A 14,896-nucleotide genomic window follows, 5' to 3' on the forward strand; every position below is an offset into this window, starting at 1 on the left:
CCTAACCATCTTCGTTTGGTGCTACACAGATGAAAAGGGTGGACAAATAATCAGCATCCCTTCCTTCTTTGTGCAGATGAAGTGAGGGCTGGAGGTGAATTCAATGCCAGTAACTGCCTTGTCATCACTGTTAGTTCTCTTACATCTATTACATCCATTTTCACTATCAGGTGAATTTACACTAAGTGTGAAAAAGCATATGGAAAACAATCTGAAGAAAGTTAAACTCATTTTAACAGCCTTTAAAAGATAATACCATGATCGTTCAAATCCATTACCTGAATTTTTATCAGCCGGCTAAATTCATATTCTGATCTCTTTTGACTCTTGTCACTATACCACTATGAAGTTGCCAGGAATAAAAAATGCTATTTCAAGATGGGGGATAAAGAAGGCTCTCCAAGTAATTCCATTGGAGAGGAAATTAATAAGAGATAGACAACTCTACAAATGGACAATAGACTATGGGGCAGCAAATGACAGAAGCAACAAATCTCTGAATTGTGAATTTAGGTTTGTGACTTAAATTGGCATTATTTCAGGAATTTGCATCTGATAAAACTATATGGAGAATTCAGTGTCACATATGAAGTTCAACTACAATGCATTCTCCATTACTTAATAATTTTGTTGCTGATAACTTCATCATGGGTATTTCTTTGGAGTCAGTCTCAAGGTAAAGAGATGTAGCACACTTACATTATTTTTAAGTTACTGTACTACAAAAACTATATGCTTTGTACTTTGGAGAAAGAAATTACAAGAATTATTTTTTAAAAATTTCTTAATTAGTTCCCTTTTTTAGAGGATAATTTTAACTATTGAACATATGTTGTGACTATTGAATACACACACACATACATACACACATTTGTGTGTATGTGGAATAGAATATGACAATTGACTCAACTTTTTAGAACTTAAGTATTAAGGAGAAACAAAAACACCACATATTTCCAATGCTTAACTTAATCCTATGACCTAAACAGAATAGGTTGGAATGTTCCACATCTGGTTAAACATTTACCAAAGTGATGCGTCCTGTGTTTATTAAATTAATCAGAACTTATAAAATGAATATAAGCTGAATTCATCTTTTTATAAAATACTTTCAAATATTATGATATGGCATAGTTTTCTGTTATTTGCAAGCATTTTCCATGTTTTTTTTACCATGTTTTTTGACTTTTAGCTATTGAATCTTTTAAAATAAATTTATTTAAGAAAGTAATTTTGGTGCCAAAAATTACTTACTAGCATATGGATCAAACTTAAAAATCAAAAAGGAGTTAAGAGATGAATAAACAGATTGCTAAATAAGATGTCTAGATGGAGACTAGTTTTCACTCTTAGAAGAGCAATATTTAAAATAAATTCTTGGTGCACTTGGGTTGATTAAGCATCAGATTCTTGATTCTGGCTCAAATCATAATCTCACAGTTCATGAGTTCAAGCTCTATATCAAGCCCCACATTGTTGGGCCCCACGTTAGATTGGGCCCCACATGGGGTTCCTTTCTGTAGCCTGCTTGGGATTTGCTCTCTGTCCCTTCCCCACCTTCTCTTTCTCTCTCTCTCAAAAATAAATAACATTTAAAAAATAAAACAAACCAGTTTCTTTAAATAAATTCTTAACAATTTACCATGCCACATATGTAATGCTACTTTTAAATGTGAACAAGACAGACTCTTTCCTGATCCCTTCCCCACGGAGGGTCGTCTTCTGACCTTTCCTTAAGTATCACCCAGGGATGTGTCTGCCTGGTACCTGCATCCCTCCCCCATTTCTCCTTCCAGATCTTAGACCAGTTGCCAGCCCATGGTGTCATCAGAACAGAAATTGGAAGTAAGTCTTTCAAACTTCTAGAGTAATTTCAAAGAGTAATTTTGTGTGGTGAATTTTGCCATAGAAAATAATGGGATTGTACTTACATGTGTTTTTATTTCATTTTTCGAGAAATTTATTTTTCTTTCACTTTGCAAAAGTATCAGTTCAAGATGGATAAGAATAAAAACAAATCTTCTGTCTTACAGTTTGTTTGACAAGTACTGTTCTACAACTCACTGGCACCTGGTACCTGGATTTCCCCGCTACCTGTACTTGCATGGGCCTTTTTCCCAGGTATGTTATTCTCAGGGCCAGATTACAGGACCCATATGTGCATCCCTTGGCATAGTGGGCAGTGTTTTCAGGCAGGTGTGGGTAGTTTGAATGTTTAGGCTGAGGAGTCCACATGCATGGTGAAGGATAGAGCTGACGTTGGCAAGAGTCAGTGGCAGCTACTGGCTGGGGCTAGGACCGTATTTGCCCATGACTTCATGTCCCAGCAAGGAAAATCACACAATTCCAAAGTGTATTTATCAAGGTAGGAGGATGGAATATATTGCATTTAAGGTAAGTAGCTTGATTTATACCTTTTAATATTTAGACATTCGATAGGTGAGTTTGCAATTGCATTCTTACTCTGGGCCCTGCAAATGCCCAAATGGGTGGTCCTAAAGTTGGGAAAGCTAACTTCCTTGAGAAATATGCTTCAGGTTGACTCGAATTTATATCAGCTTCTCTGGTGGATACAAATCCAGTAAGTTCTATTATTATAGAGTCTTAGAGTTCAAAGGAGCTTCTCATCTAATTCCAACTCTGACAGGAATGTGAGAAGAGGAAAGAGTGTAACCTTTTCTTCTTTTTCCTACTAGCAGCAGAAGGAAACTTATCTTAGTCTGTAACATACAGCTAACTGCATTGGACTATTTACTTGGAATATAAAGGCACTTCCCTTCCGCACATTTGTCCTCTACAGGGTTTTTTGTTGTCCAGCTAATTTGGGGATTGCCTTCTTCCAAAATCCAATTCTAAGCCTTTTTTTTTCCCACTTAATTATCCCATGCTTCGTACTTCATCTGATATTTGATTCATTCAATACAGGACTTTTAAAATTCATTTAAAAATATCTCCACCCCTGTCTTCCAATGTAAAAGGAAATAAGGACATCATGCACCCTTGACAAGGAGAATTTTGAAATGGACAGCAAAACCACTAACAGAATTTTAGGTTTTTTGTTTTCTTTTTTGAGGCAATTGAGGTTAAATCAGAGTGGGTTCAAAATTCTCTAAAAAGTAGGTTTGCAGAAAATTAAGGAATTAAGGAGTGTGGCAGAGGCAGCAGTGGAGTGTATGAAGGTAGGAGAAGCATGTTCACATGGAGGGGTCAGGAAACAAAGGTGTAACCCTCTCCCCTTCCACCACCTAGAATGGGGTTCTGGATTTATACAGAAGTTCTTTTGATTAAGGAGGAGTTAATGTGTATTTATTTAATGTTTATTTATTTTTGAGAGAGCCAGAGACAGAATGAGAGCAGGGGAAGGGCAGACAGAGAGGGAGGCACAGAACCTGAAGCAGGCTGCAGGCTCTGAGTCGTCAGCACAAAGCCTGACATGGAGCTCGAACTCACGAACTGCAAGATCATGACTTGAGACAAGTTGGTCGCTTAACTGACTGAGCCACCCAGGCGCCCCAAGAAGAGTTCCTTTTTTTTTTTTAAGATAATGTATGACTATATTTAAAATAAGAGTTGTGTGTGTGTGTGTGTGTTTTTTTTCCTCTCGGTACGTAAACATGTACAGTAAAGTTATTGCCCTATTTCTTTTGAGTTTTGTAAAAACATTAGATATATATCATTACAAAAAGATCTGCATCTGAATAATGTGTGTCTCTGTGCGCGCGCCCGCGCATTCACACACGTTAGTCTCGCAGTCTTAGGTTTACTTAAACATGATGCATTTTTTTTCTTTCTCTCTCCTAGCTCTCCCTCATTGGGGACCAATTTAGATTTATTGATTGAACAGTCTAAAAGGTAATGCTCACAGAATGAAGCTTTAATTTTTATTCTCACTGGAGATGAAATACTCAGTGTGAACTTTGATTTGATGGTGTAGGGAAATCCATTGGGTTGGTAAAGCCTGAACTGAAAATCAACAGTTATGAAAGGAATTTTGAGAGAAAGTGTACCCTAAGATTTTGAGGTTCACAGAAGAGAACACATGCTCCCCCAGCTCCAACATTTTTCATGCCATTATCAGAGGTAGATTATTGTAATGAAAAGCCTAAGGATTGGGCAATAAGTAAATTCCTAACGTTTCCTTTGTTTCAATATATGATCATTATTTTAGCCCAGATTAAGAACCATATTTGGTCTATTTTACCTATTTCAACTCTGAGAGTGGTTTATTGCTAACTACTTCAAGTGTTAAACCACTGTAAAACTCTAAACTTAAATCTCGATGGCTAGGTATGTTTTTATGGCTAATAAGAACAGCACACATCAGTCTTCAGTACCAGTATCAGAGTCGTCTGGGATCCATTTTATACTTATTTTTTCAATCCATTTTTAAGTTCAGTAGTGGCAAGGATATTTTCCAAAATAAGGTCTAATCAACTACTTCTGCAATTTTACTATAAACCTCCATTTCCTACAGGTCACTGTCTGGCAATGAATTCTAAAAAAAAAAAAAATGGTTTCAATCAGGTACGTTAAACCTCACTCAAGAAGAACTAATAAAAATACTATACATAGGTTGATTATAATAACCAAGTTACTATGCTTCTTCTGTTGTTAGCAGTGGTAGGGACCAAAAAAGGGTAAAATTTAATAAGGACCTGATAGGCAAAGTCAAGAATGAAATGTTGAGCACTTACACTTGGAGCACTGTCCTGGGGTCTCCAACTTCGCCCCCATCACCAATTGTCAGGGTATCATAGCCAATCTCCAGATCGAATTCTTCAAAATTTATCTGTATAACCTAGAAATAAACAGAAACAAATCTTTCAAATATGTTGCACTATTTAATAAAAACAGAAAGCAATGACAAAAGGACATTTAAAATGCATATTAGACTTACTATATTTATCCATAAAAATTTATTATCATGGCAGTTAATCACGTTAGACTCTTCCTAAAGTTCAGTCATTACAATTTCCATGATTTTTATTTGCTGTATTGTACCTTCTGTAATAATTTTTCAATGGAATGGCATGGCTTCTGTTTATAGAACATTCTTATTTGAAGCATGATTAATGCAAATCTACTTTGAGAAGGCTTTATAAAAAGTACATGTAGGTGGAGAGTGGTTTTCCATACATTTGCATATATTTTTATAAAGCTGACATGAAAAAACACGGAGTGTGCTATTTCCATTAAATAGTAAAGCTTAAAAAATGTTAGAGCTAAATTTGAATCTAGATCACCAGATTTAAAGGTATCAGATTTATTTTTGTGTATCCTTTGGTAACAGAATCCCTCAAATACATTACGACATTCTAACAAAACTGGGAGCAAATTATACCACAACAAGTAATTTAGTTATTACTTTTTACTAAAATATACTCATGCATTCATACATTGTTTACACATCTATAAAAATTCATATTTAATAAAATTGCAATTCTTAAATCAGGAACCTAATATAATATTAAATAATAACAATTAAGAATAAGTGCAGGAAGAAATTACATAAATACCGTCCTATATGCAATCATGCCTTGAGGAAGAAATAATTAATAAAAAAATATTATTCATTACCAGATTAAAAAAGATGAATGCCCAAGGTTACCAATTTTACTAAAGAATAAATGAAAAAGACATCTCTCTAATAATTTTCATAACTATTTGTTATTTTGGTATCCTAAAAGGAAATTCTAAAAAATGAGAGATTTTATATTGTTTTTAAACTTTATAACAAAAAAAGTTTTTTTTGATTATGCCTTTCTCTTGATTTTTTAAATGATTTTATATTAGCATTGACTAAAGCAATTGTTTTTGTTCAAATCTAAATATAGCATATATAAAAACATTGAATTATACATTTTACATGGCTGTAGTTAAAAAAATATGTTTCCCTGAGTGCTTCCTGCTGTCCACTGAGTTACATATGAATATTCTCAATTAATAATTGCCTGTCAAGAGAGATTTAGGTTGCTTTTCATTTTTTTGCTATTATAAGCAGACATGGTTATGAACACTATTAAACAATTTCTGGTTCAAAATCTATCTCTAGGTTATATGCTTAGAAGTGTAATTTCTGGATAATAACAAAGCAAAAATTCAATTTCATAATACTGTACCATAAGGTTTTTCAAAATTGTTTTACCAATTTAAATGCTCACAATTCATGTACATTAAAGTTACATTATTTCTATCAATCTAGAGAATTTAAAAGTGATCTTTTGTGTTTTATTCATTAGTAATTAAATTGTATACATTTTTATATATTTATCATTTATGTTTCCTTTTCTGTGACATGACTCTTTGTATTTTGGCTATTTTCACTTGAACTGCTTGTTATTGATTGCGGTAATTCCTTATGTCAGTGATTCCTAACATGTTTCCTTTATAGCACACGTAGAAAAGAACAATATTTAAGACACACTGAAGTGAGCATATGAGGATAAGAAGATATTACTAATTTACTACAGTAGGAATTTTAATCTCTTATTTTATAAGTAGTATTTTTGCATTCCCCATGATCCAATGTCACAAAGATATTTTCTTCAACTCTTTATTTTGGGGAAACTAACTTCTATAAAAAGTATGAAGTAGGTACATATGCAATAATAATAGAAAACCAGCACAGCATTACCTTCATTTTCTAACTCCAAAATGAAAAACAGTTGTCTTAATAATTTTAATTGAATAAATAGACCTCTTTTCCCAGTGATCTGCATGGCAGACTCTGACATATATCAAGAGTCTACATATGAGGATGTTGGTTTGGGAGCTCCAGATTCTATTCTTTCAGTCAGTTTGCATGTCTCGGAAGCAACATAAATTGGCTTAACTGTTTTTACTATAAAATAAGACTCTATCTTATGAGTCACATACTCCATTTTTCTATACACATTTTGAAAACATCTTTTGTTATTTTCTATATAAAAAATATACAAAACATTTGTTGTTTGTATATAGAAATACTTTTCTTCACTGAGCCCATATGTAGGCAACTTGATAAGACTTTATTATTTTTCCCTGTTATTTATTACTTGTAAATTATTTTTTTGTTTTGTATATAACAAGCATGTCTTCTGTAAGCAACAATTTTGATTCTTGTTTATTCTTTGTTTCTTTTATCTGAACTGCCTTCAATCTCTGGTACAATGTCGGATAGAATAGGCTATAGTTGGTCTCATTAAAATGTACCTCATTTGAAAGGGCGCGCTTCTAATGTTTCACCATTAAGAATATTATTGAGGTAAATATACTTTGTGAAGGCAAGGAGGTTTTATTCTCTGATTTTACTTGCTAGTTGAGTATCAAAATTTTACTGATATCATCAAATAAAGTGACATGTACACTTTCATTTCTATTATGGAAGAGCTTCTCTAAGTTTGAAAATAATCAACTTTTAGAATGTTGAGTAGAACTATCCTATACACAAATCTAAGCCTCTTTGGGGAGAATAGTAGTTAAGCTTTTGCTGATGGCCTAATTATTTTTTGGTTTTAGAATTATCCAGGCTTTCAAGGTTTTTCTTTTTTTTTTTTTTTCCACCTTGAGTCAATTTAACTAAGTTTAATTTTTCCCAGAAACATTTCAATACCGAGAAAATTTTCAAATTCACTTTCCTATGGTTATTTACTTTCTGTCTATGCTAAGCCTGTACTTTTGTCCTGTTCTATTTCTAATACTATTTAAATGTGTTTTCTCTATTTTTGTTTATTATTTTTTATTATGATAATATATATAAAAGAAAATTTGTGCTTTTAACCATTTTTTTAAGAGTACATTTTGGTGACATTATGTTCATAATGTTGTGCAACCATTACCACTGTCTGTTTCCAAAGATTTTTCATCACACCAATTTTCAACCATTTTCCCTTTTCCCCAGCCCTTGGTAACTTCTAACATACTTTCTGTCTCTACAAATTTGCCCATTAGAAGTATTTTTTGTAAGTAGCATTACACAATATTTGTCTTTCTGTATCTGGTTTATTTCACTTAGCATAAGGTCTTTGACATTCATCCATATTGTAGCAAATTTGTTTCTTTCTTATGGCTGAATAATATTCCATCGTAGGTAAATAGTTTTTCTTTTCTTTTCTTTTTCTTTTTTTTTTTTTTTTTTGACCATTACTCTGTTCACTGACACTTGGGATATGTCTATCTTTTGCTTATTGTGAACACTGATGCTATGAAGATTGGTACACGAGTAAATATTGAGTCTTTGTTTTCAATTATTTGGGGTATATCCTTAGGAGTGGAATTCTGGGTCATATATTAATTCTATGTTTAGTTTTTTTGAGAAACTGCCAAACTGTTTCTCAGAGTCGAACATTTTAAATTCCCACCAGCACACACACAAGAGTTCCAATTTTTCCACATTCTCACTAGTTGTTAATTTTTCTTTTGATTATAGTCAGCCCAGTAGGTGTGAAGCAGCATCTACTTGTGGTTTGGTTGCATTTATCTAATAATTAATGATGTTCAACATATTTTCACGTATTTATTGGCCATTTGTATATCTTCTTTGGGGAACTGGCTATTCAAGTTTTTTACCCATTTTAATTAGGTTGTTTTATTGTTGCTGAGTTGTAAAACCTCTTTATACATTCTCAACATTAGTTTCTTAACAGTTAAAATTTAAAAATAATTTCTCCCATTGTGTGCATGACTTTTCACTTTTATGATAGTGTTCTTTGATGCCCAAAAGTTTTTAATGTAACAAAATACAATTTACCTTTTGTTGTTTTGTTGATTATGCTTTTAGTGTCAAATTTAAGGAAACATTGTCAAATCTATTTGGCAAATTTTCCTGTCTGTTTCCTTCTAGGAATTTTATAGTTTAAGTCTTTAAACAGAGGTCTTTGATCTATTTTGAGTTAATATTTCTAGATAGTACGAGTAAAGATCCAATTTCATTATTTTATATGTGGCTATTCAATGTTTCCAGCACCATTTGTTGAAGCAATAATTCTTTCCATTTGTTGAAGCAATAATTCTTTCCTCATTGAATGGTCTTGGTACCTATGTCAGATTAATTGATCATAGATGTGAGGACTTATTTCTGAGTTCTTTAGCTTTTATTATCTGGGAATATCTTGATTTCACCTTCAATCTTCAAGGACAGTTTTGACAGCTATAAAATTCCTGCTTGACCTCTCTGTTCTTTCACCCTGTGAATATGTCATCCTACTGCTTTCTGAATTACATGTCTTTTTCTTATTAAAAATCAGCTGTTAATATATTTAGTATTTCTTGCACATGATCAGTGACTTCTTTCCTAATGCTTTTAAGATTTTCTGTGTCTATACCTTTCAGCAATTTGATTATGATGTGTCCAGCTATGGAACTCTTGGAGTTTATCTTGGAGTTTGTTGAGCTTCTTGGTTGTGTCGATTTATGTATTTCTCAAATTTGGGGAAATTTTGAACATTATTTCTTGAAATATACCTTGTGTACCTTTCTCTATCTTCTCCTTTTAGGCCTTTTTTAATACATTTGTTGGCCCACTTGTTCATATCCTACAGGTTTCTTATGTCCTTTCATTTTGTTTTCATTCTTTTTTAATTATTTTCCTTTTATTATTCAGAATTGGTAATTTCAATTGTCTTATCTTCAAGTTTACTAACTCTGTCTTCTACCTAATCAAATCTGCTATTGAACTTCTAGTCTTTTATTTCAGTTATTTTATTGTAAAGTCTCAATATTTCTATTTGAATTCTTTTTATAATGTATATCTCGTTATTGATATTCTCATTGTATTCATATATCATTTTGTGGTTCCTTTTAATTCTTTGTCCATGCTCTTTGAGCAGAATTAATATAGTTATTATAAATCTTTGTTTAATAAGTTCAATGATGGAACTTCTTTAGGGATAGTTTCTGTCAATTTATTTTGTTCCTTTGAGTGGTCATACTTTCCTGTTTGTTTGTATGCTTTGTGATTATTCTGTTGTTGCTGAAAACTGGATATTTGAGTATTATCATGCAGTAATTTTGGAAATCAGATTCTCTCTCTTCTCCAGGGTTTGCTGTTATTGATTGTTGAAAGCTTAACTTGTATTCATAAATATTTTGCCTGGAAGTTTTTAAATACAGGTGTCTTAAAAATAATAATTTTAGTATGTTTGGGCTGTTATAACAAAATACCATACTCTGGATAGCTTATAAACAACAGAAATTTATTTATCACAGTTCTTGTGGAAGTCTATGATCAAGATGCTGGCAGATTCAGCATCTGGTGAGACCAAGCTTCCTCATACATGGAAAAAACATTTTTTTTTCTTCTGTAAACTGGTAAGACAGAAGGTCTTAGGAACGATGAGGTATCTTTTATTATACCAGCACCAAACCCTTCATGATGGCTCCATCCTGCAGACCTAAGCACTTCCCAAAGGCCCACCTCCTAATATCATCATTTTGGGCATTAAAATTTCAACACATGAATTTTGATGGGACACAAATTTTCAGACCATAGCAACTCCTCCTCCAGTCTTTGAGGATGGGCTCAGTGCTGGAACATTCCTTTAGTACTTTGCCAGACCATTTCAAGTTCTGCCTTAACCTTCACTTGCTGCTTAACACTGAGTTGATAGATCAGCCAGTGGTGAAAGCTTAGGGTCTTTTCTGAACATATGCCTTGTCCTGCACATGCATGTAACTCTCTAAATTCTGCCATATACTGGAGGGCTTTCAAATGCCCTCATTTCCCGAAAATACTTCTGTTTGTTATTTCTAGTGACTCATTCATGGTAGCTTGCTTCTTCTATGTATTTAGTTATATTTAATAGTAAAACCATATTTATTTGAGTTTAAGCTTTAAGAATCCTGAGGCCCTAAATTGGGTATAATTTTATTCATTTTATGCTAATTGGATCCAAGAGTTACTACCAGGCTGGTGCCATTTTTACATCCTCTGGGGGTTTTAACTAACTGCTAAATTTCAAGTTTAGGTTATTTACCTATTGATCCAAGGAGACTAGTCCCCGGTCTTAGTCTTCTCATTCCAGAGATTTATTGCATTCTGCTCCAAAGAAAACCAAGCTTTCTTCCCATTTCATCTCCTATTTTTATTCCAGCTCATTTTCTTTTCATTATGCCATTATGTGTTTGTATTTTTATATGCATATTTATATGCATTTGTATGGTATCTATGTGTGTGTGTGTGTGCATATATATATATATATATATATATGCTTTCTTTTGTAAACCAGAAATGCACTGAAAAATGCATCCATTGTTTTTTCAGTAGGAGGACCTCTCAGAGTACTTTATCTGTCATCCTATCAAAATAAGAAATACCATGATCCACTTCACCCCAAACCATTTCACAACATATTTCAAATTAGGAAATGCCCCCTTTTAATGGCTTTAAAAGCCTAATTGGCTACTAGAGACAAATTAGGTATCTAATAAATGATTGTTTGATTGCTAATTATATGCCAAACCCTTGATAGTCATTATTGTATAATCATGTGCTAAAGGATTTGGACACCCATTTAATGGGAGATTTTATTTTGCCTGAATCGTAACTGAGATTCATGGATGTATATATGTAACAATGAGAATCCTACTTCATTTTAAGTTAAGTGATGAACTAATTACTAACTAGTCCATATACTTTCAGATAAGCACTTAACCACTGAGCTGTCACTTGAAATTTTAGACACTTGAAATTCCTGAAGAGTTTCAATAACACTCAATCACTGGGAAGCTGGAATAGTCTGATTGAATTTGTAAAACACATTCATTTTAATTCGATTCATGTAGACTTAGTTTAAATATGATAAGAGAGTCTTTTAGTAGTAGTAAAATCTATACATTAAAAAAATAAAAACTAAGTTTGCCTCAACTAGAGACATTAATATAAATAAAACATTATAGTAAAACTCAAAAATAGTACACTGAAATATTTCCAAAAGAAATAGAAGGTATAAAAATAATATGAAAACCACAACAACAACAAAAAAAAAACTCTGTTTACATCAGAATGTAATAAGTCCCATCAGGAGTCTGAAGTAATATTTTCTTTTTCTGGATTCTCCTTTACTATGGAGTTAACCAAACAGCCATTTTTTATCCCTTTATTTTTAATGAGGAAATGAAATGAAAAGTTAATAAAAAAATCAACAAATACTCATAAATGCAACATGAATGTATTCTGTACATATTTAGTTGGTAGTAGGGCTGAAACGTTTAGTAGGGAAATTAAGAGAATACCATGTATATTTGTAGAAAGAAATGTCATACATTTGCCTCTCTTATTTGTTCCTAATTATTTGTGGGTGGGAAGAGAAAGCTGCATTTAACTCACGGGACTGCTGAAAAAAAAAAGGTGTGATAGTAAAATATGTCCCTAAAACATAGAAATGATCTATAATTGTCTTGATTTCTTTTAACCAAATAAATCACTCTCTTGACTTCCATTTGTAATGATTCCAAATGGCTTACAAAGTGCTGCCTATTGAGAGTTATGTTAAAAACATTTAAGCTACTCATGTGGTTGATTAAGAACAATCTCATGCATTTTAACATTGCTTTCCAAAAGTGAGAACTCTGTAAACAGCATTAAATATTAAACCCCTAGTTGATACATTTCCTATAAGGCTTAATATATGGGTTTTCATAAGGTACTTTGACAGAAATGGTATATAACTTATGTCTCATAATTTTTATTCTCTGTATCATTCATAGAGGATTTAAAACCATAACTTCTATATTATTGCATCTCATGAAGTCATGTGGAATTCTCACTAAATTATAAATTTTATATCTGTTACCTATGAAATTTTAAAAAAAGAGCAAATATTTGTATGGTGTGAGTCACTAGGCTCAGTACCACATATGTATTGCTTTACTTTAATCCTAAAAGTTTATGTAGTATATATTTGCACATTAGTTTGGCCACTCGGCACCTAAATATCCACCTTGTATTTAAAGAATTAGAAATCTTGGTAGGAAGCACAGCATAGTCCACAATAAAATTAGATACTATATTCTCTATCACTAATTGCATTTAGAGTACAGACATGAGATCTAAGCTTTCCCAGCTCTTCTGGAGAGGGTGGCAAAAGCAATAGAAACATCCAGGTGTAGAGACAATAGTGGTTATAATAAAGAATGACACTCAAGTCCTAGAGAAGCAGCATCCAATAGAAAAAATCCTCCCAAAACTCACAAGCAGGTTGGCCTAATACCACAACCATGTGCTTAAACATCACAGTATTTTTCATTTGCACGGTAAAAGTCTGCAATTTAGAAGAAACTGTCTGTCTGCCAAATACCTGATGTATAATAACACAATTTGTAAATATGTTCTTTGATGTCAGCCATATCCCTCATGTCTTAAATAGTGATGGCAAGAGGGGATAATTTCTGAAACCTAAGAGCTAACAAATATTATGTCAATTCCTTGGGAACAGAGTATAGGAAGCATAGATTGGTATCAGCTATTTTATCTTCCATGATAAAGTCTGCATTGTCTTTGCATCAAAATAAATCTGAAACTTGATGAAATTTCTCAATATTTCTCTAGTTGCTGACCATTGTATAAAACATTTTATACCAATATAATCAGCATAGCATTCAAATGAATCTTCAATGATGTTTAAATTAAAAAATTAATGATGCTTTGATATTAATACCAAGCTATACTCATTAGCGAGACAGGGCTATACAGCTAAGAGTACAGGGAATGCCTAGAGTTTAAATCTCATCTCTCTCACAGAATGCTATGTTATTTGGGGAAAGTCTCTGATATCTATAAAAGAGTGTTCATAATTCACTTCCTAAGTTTAAGTAAGCATTACTTTAAACAAGGTTTGTAAAAAACATACTGTGCTTGATACAGAATAGACCCTCATAGATGGCAGTTATTATTAGCTATGATAAGCTAATCATCATAAAATAGATGTTCACATCTGTTCATCATGGATCTTGAAAATGAAGTTCTTTTTTTTGAAAATCCTACTACAATTCAAAGAGAAGAGTGCCTTCCCCAAACTCTATGCTACTAGAAATTTATCTTTCCTGGAAGTAGCTTTTTCTACATTATGTTTGTTTCAGAATTACAATTGCAATAATACTCTGATATTAATAAGTACTTTTGCTACCAGATGAGGAAATACAGAATGCATAATATATGCATAAGTATAAAATATACAAAGTTTAAGTTTAAGGTATGCATGCAAAGTTACATAGTCAATTTGACATCTAATTAAAGCATTTCTTTTTTCATATACTTCTAGATCTTGGCAATCACAGTCCATTGGGGAGACAAGACACAAACAAGATAAATACCATACCCTATCTTATGTGCTTTGGGATATGGACACAGAGGATCACATGGGAGCAGAGAGGAGAACCATCCAATCCAACTGGAAAGAAAAGTGAAAACAGTTCCTCAAAGAGGAAATCCCCAGGGAGTGCAAAGTAAAGAAAAGATGAGAATTGGGTAAGAACTTTCTAGGGGAGAGCATGAAAAATGTCACAATGGGAAAAAAATACTCTTGTTTCTGTACTGCCAACTGTAAAACAGGAACCAATGAGAAGGAAGACTAAAGATGGAGGTAGGGCTCCCATCATGTTGAAGACTTTGAACTTTATCTTCTAAATGTGGAGCAGCAAACAATGAATTTTGAGTAGAGAGTTGACAGGGTGCTAACTGCTTTTCATTTGCTCTCTTTGGTAGCAGAAACAATCTGAATTTGAAGAAGAACAGGGCAGAATTAGATCAAGACCCAAACTTTGGTATACAAGTAGGTGTTGAGAATAGACTCAATCTGGATTTCTTTATCCCAAATAAAAATAATTATAGTAATTTTTCCCCTTTCCTCTATTTCTACATATGAAAACACTATTCAGTGTGACGCCTGGCTGGCTTAGTCAGAAGAGCATGTGACTCTTG

General features: G+C 32.8%; 1 protein-coding gene across 6 annotated transcripts in view; it reads right to left on the bottom strand.

Moving 5' to 3' along the window:
* CSMD3 (CUB and Sushi multiple domains 3) overlaps window positions 1-14,896 on the bottom strand; it is a 1,247,213-nt gene that overhangs the window by 586,018 nt on the left and 646,299 nt on the right. For all 6 annotated transcript variants that reach the window (XM_053896606.1, XM_019467839.2, XM_019467838.2 and 3 more), the window contains one exon: window positions 4,695-4,798. In XM_053896606.1, coding sequence (XP_053752581.1) covers window positions 4,695-4,798 — 104 coding nt within the window. The remainder of the gene's footprint in view (window positions 1-4,694; window positions 4,799-14,896) is intronic.

This window comes from Panthera pardus, unplaced genomic scaffold (genome assembly GCF_024362965.1).
Source record: "Panthera pardus isolate Hobbes unplaced genomic scaffold, ASM2436296v1 HiC_scaffold_7, whole genome shotgun sequence".
In the NCBI taxonomy this organism is placed as follows: Eukaryota; Metazoa; Chordata; class Mammalia; order Carnivora; family Felidae; genus Panthera; species Panthera pardus.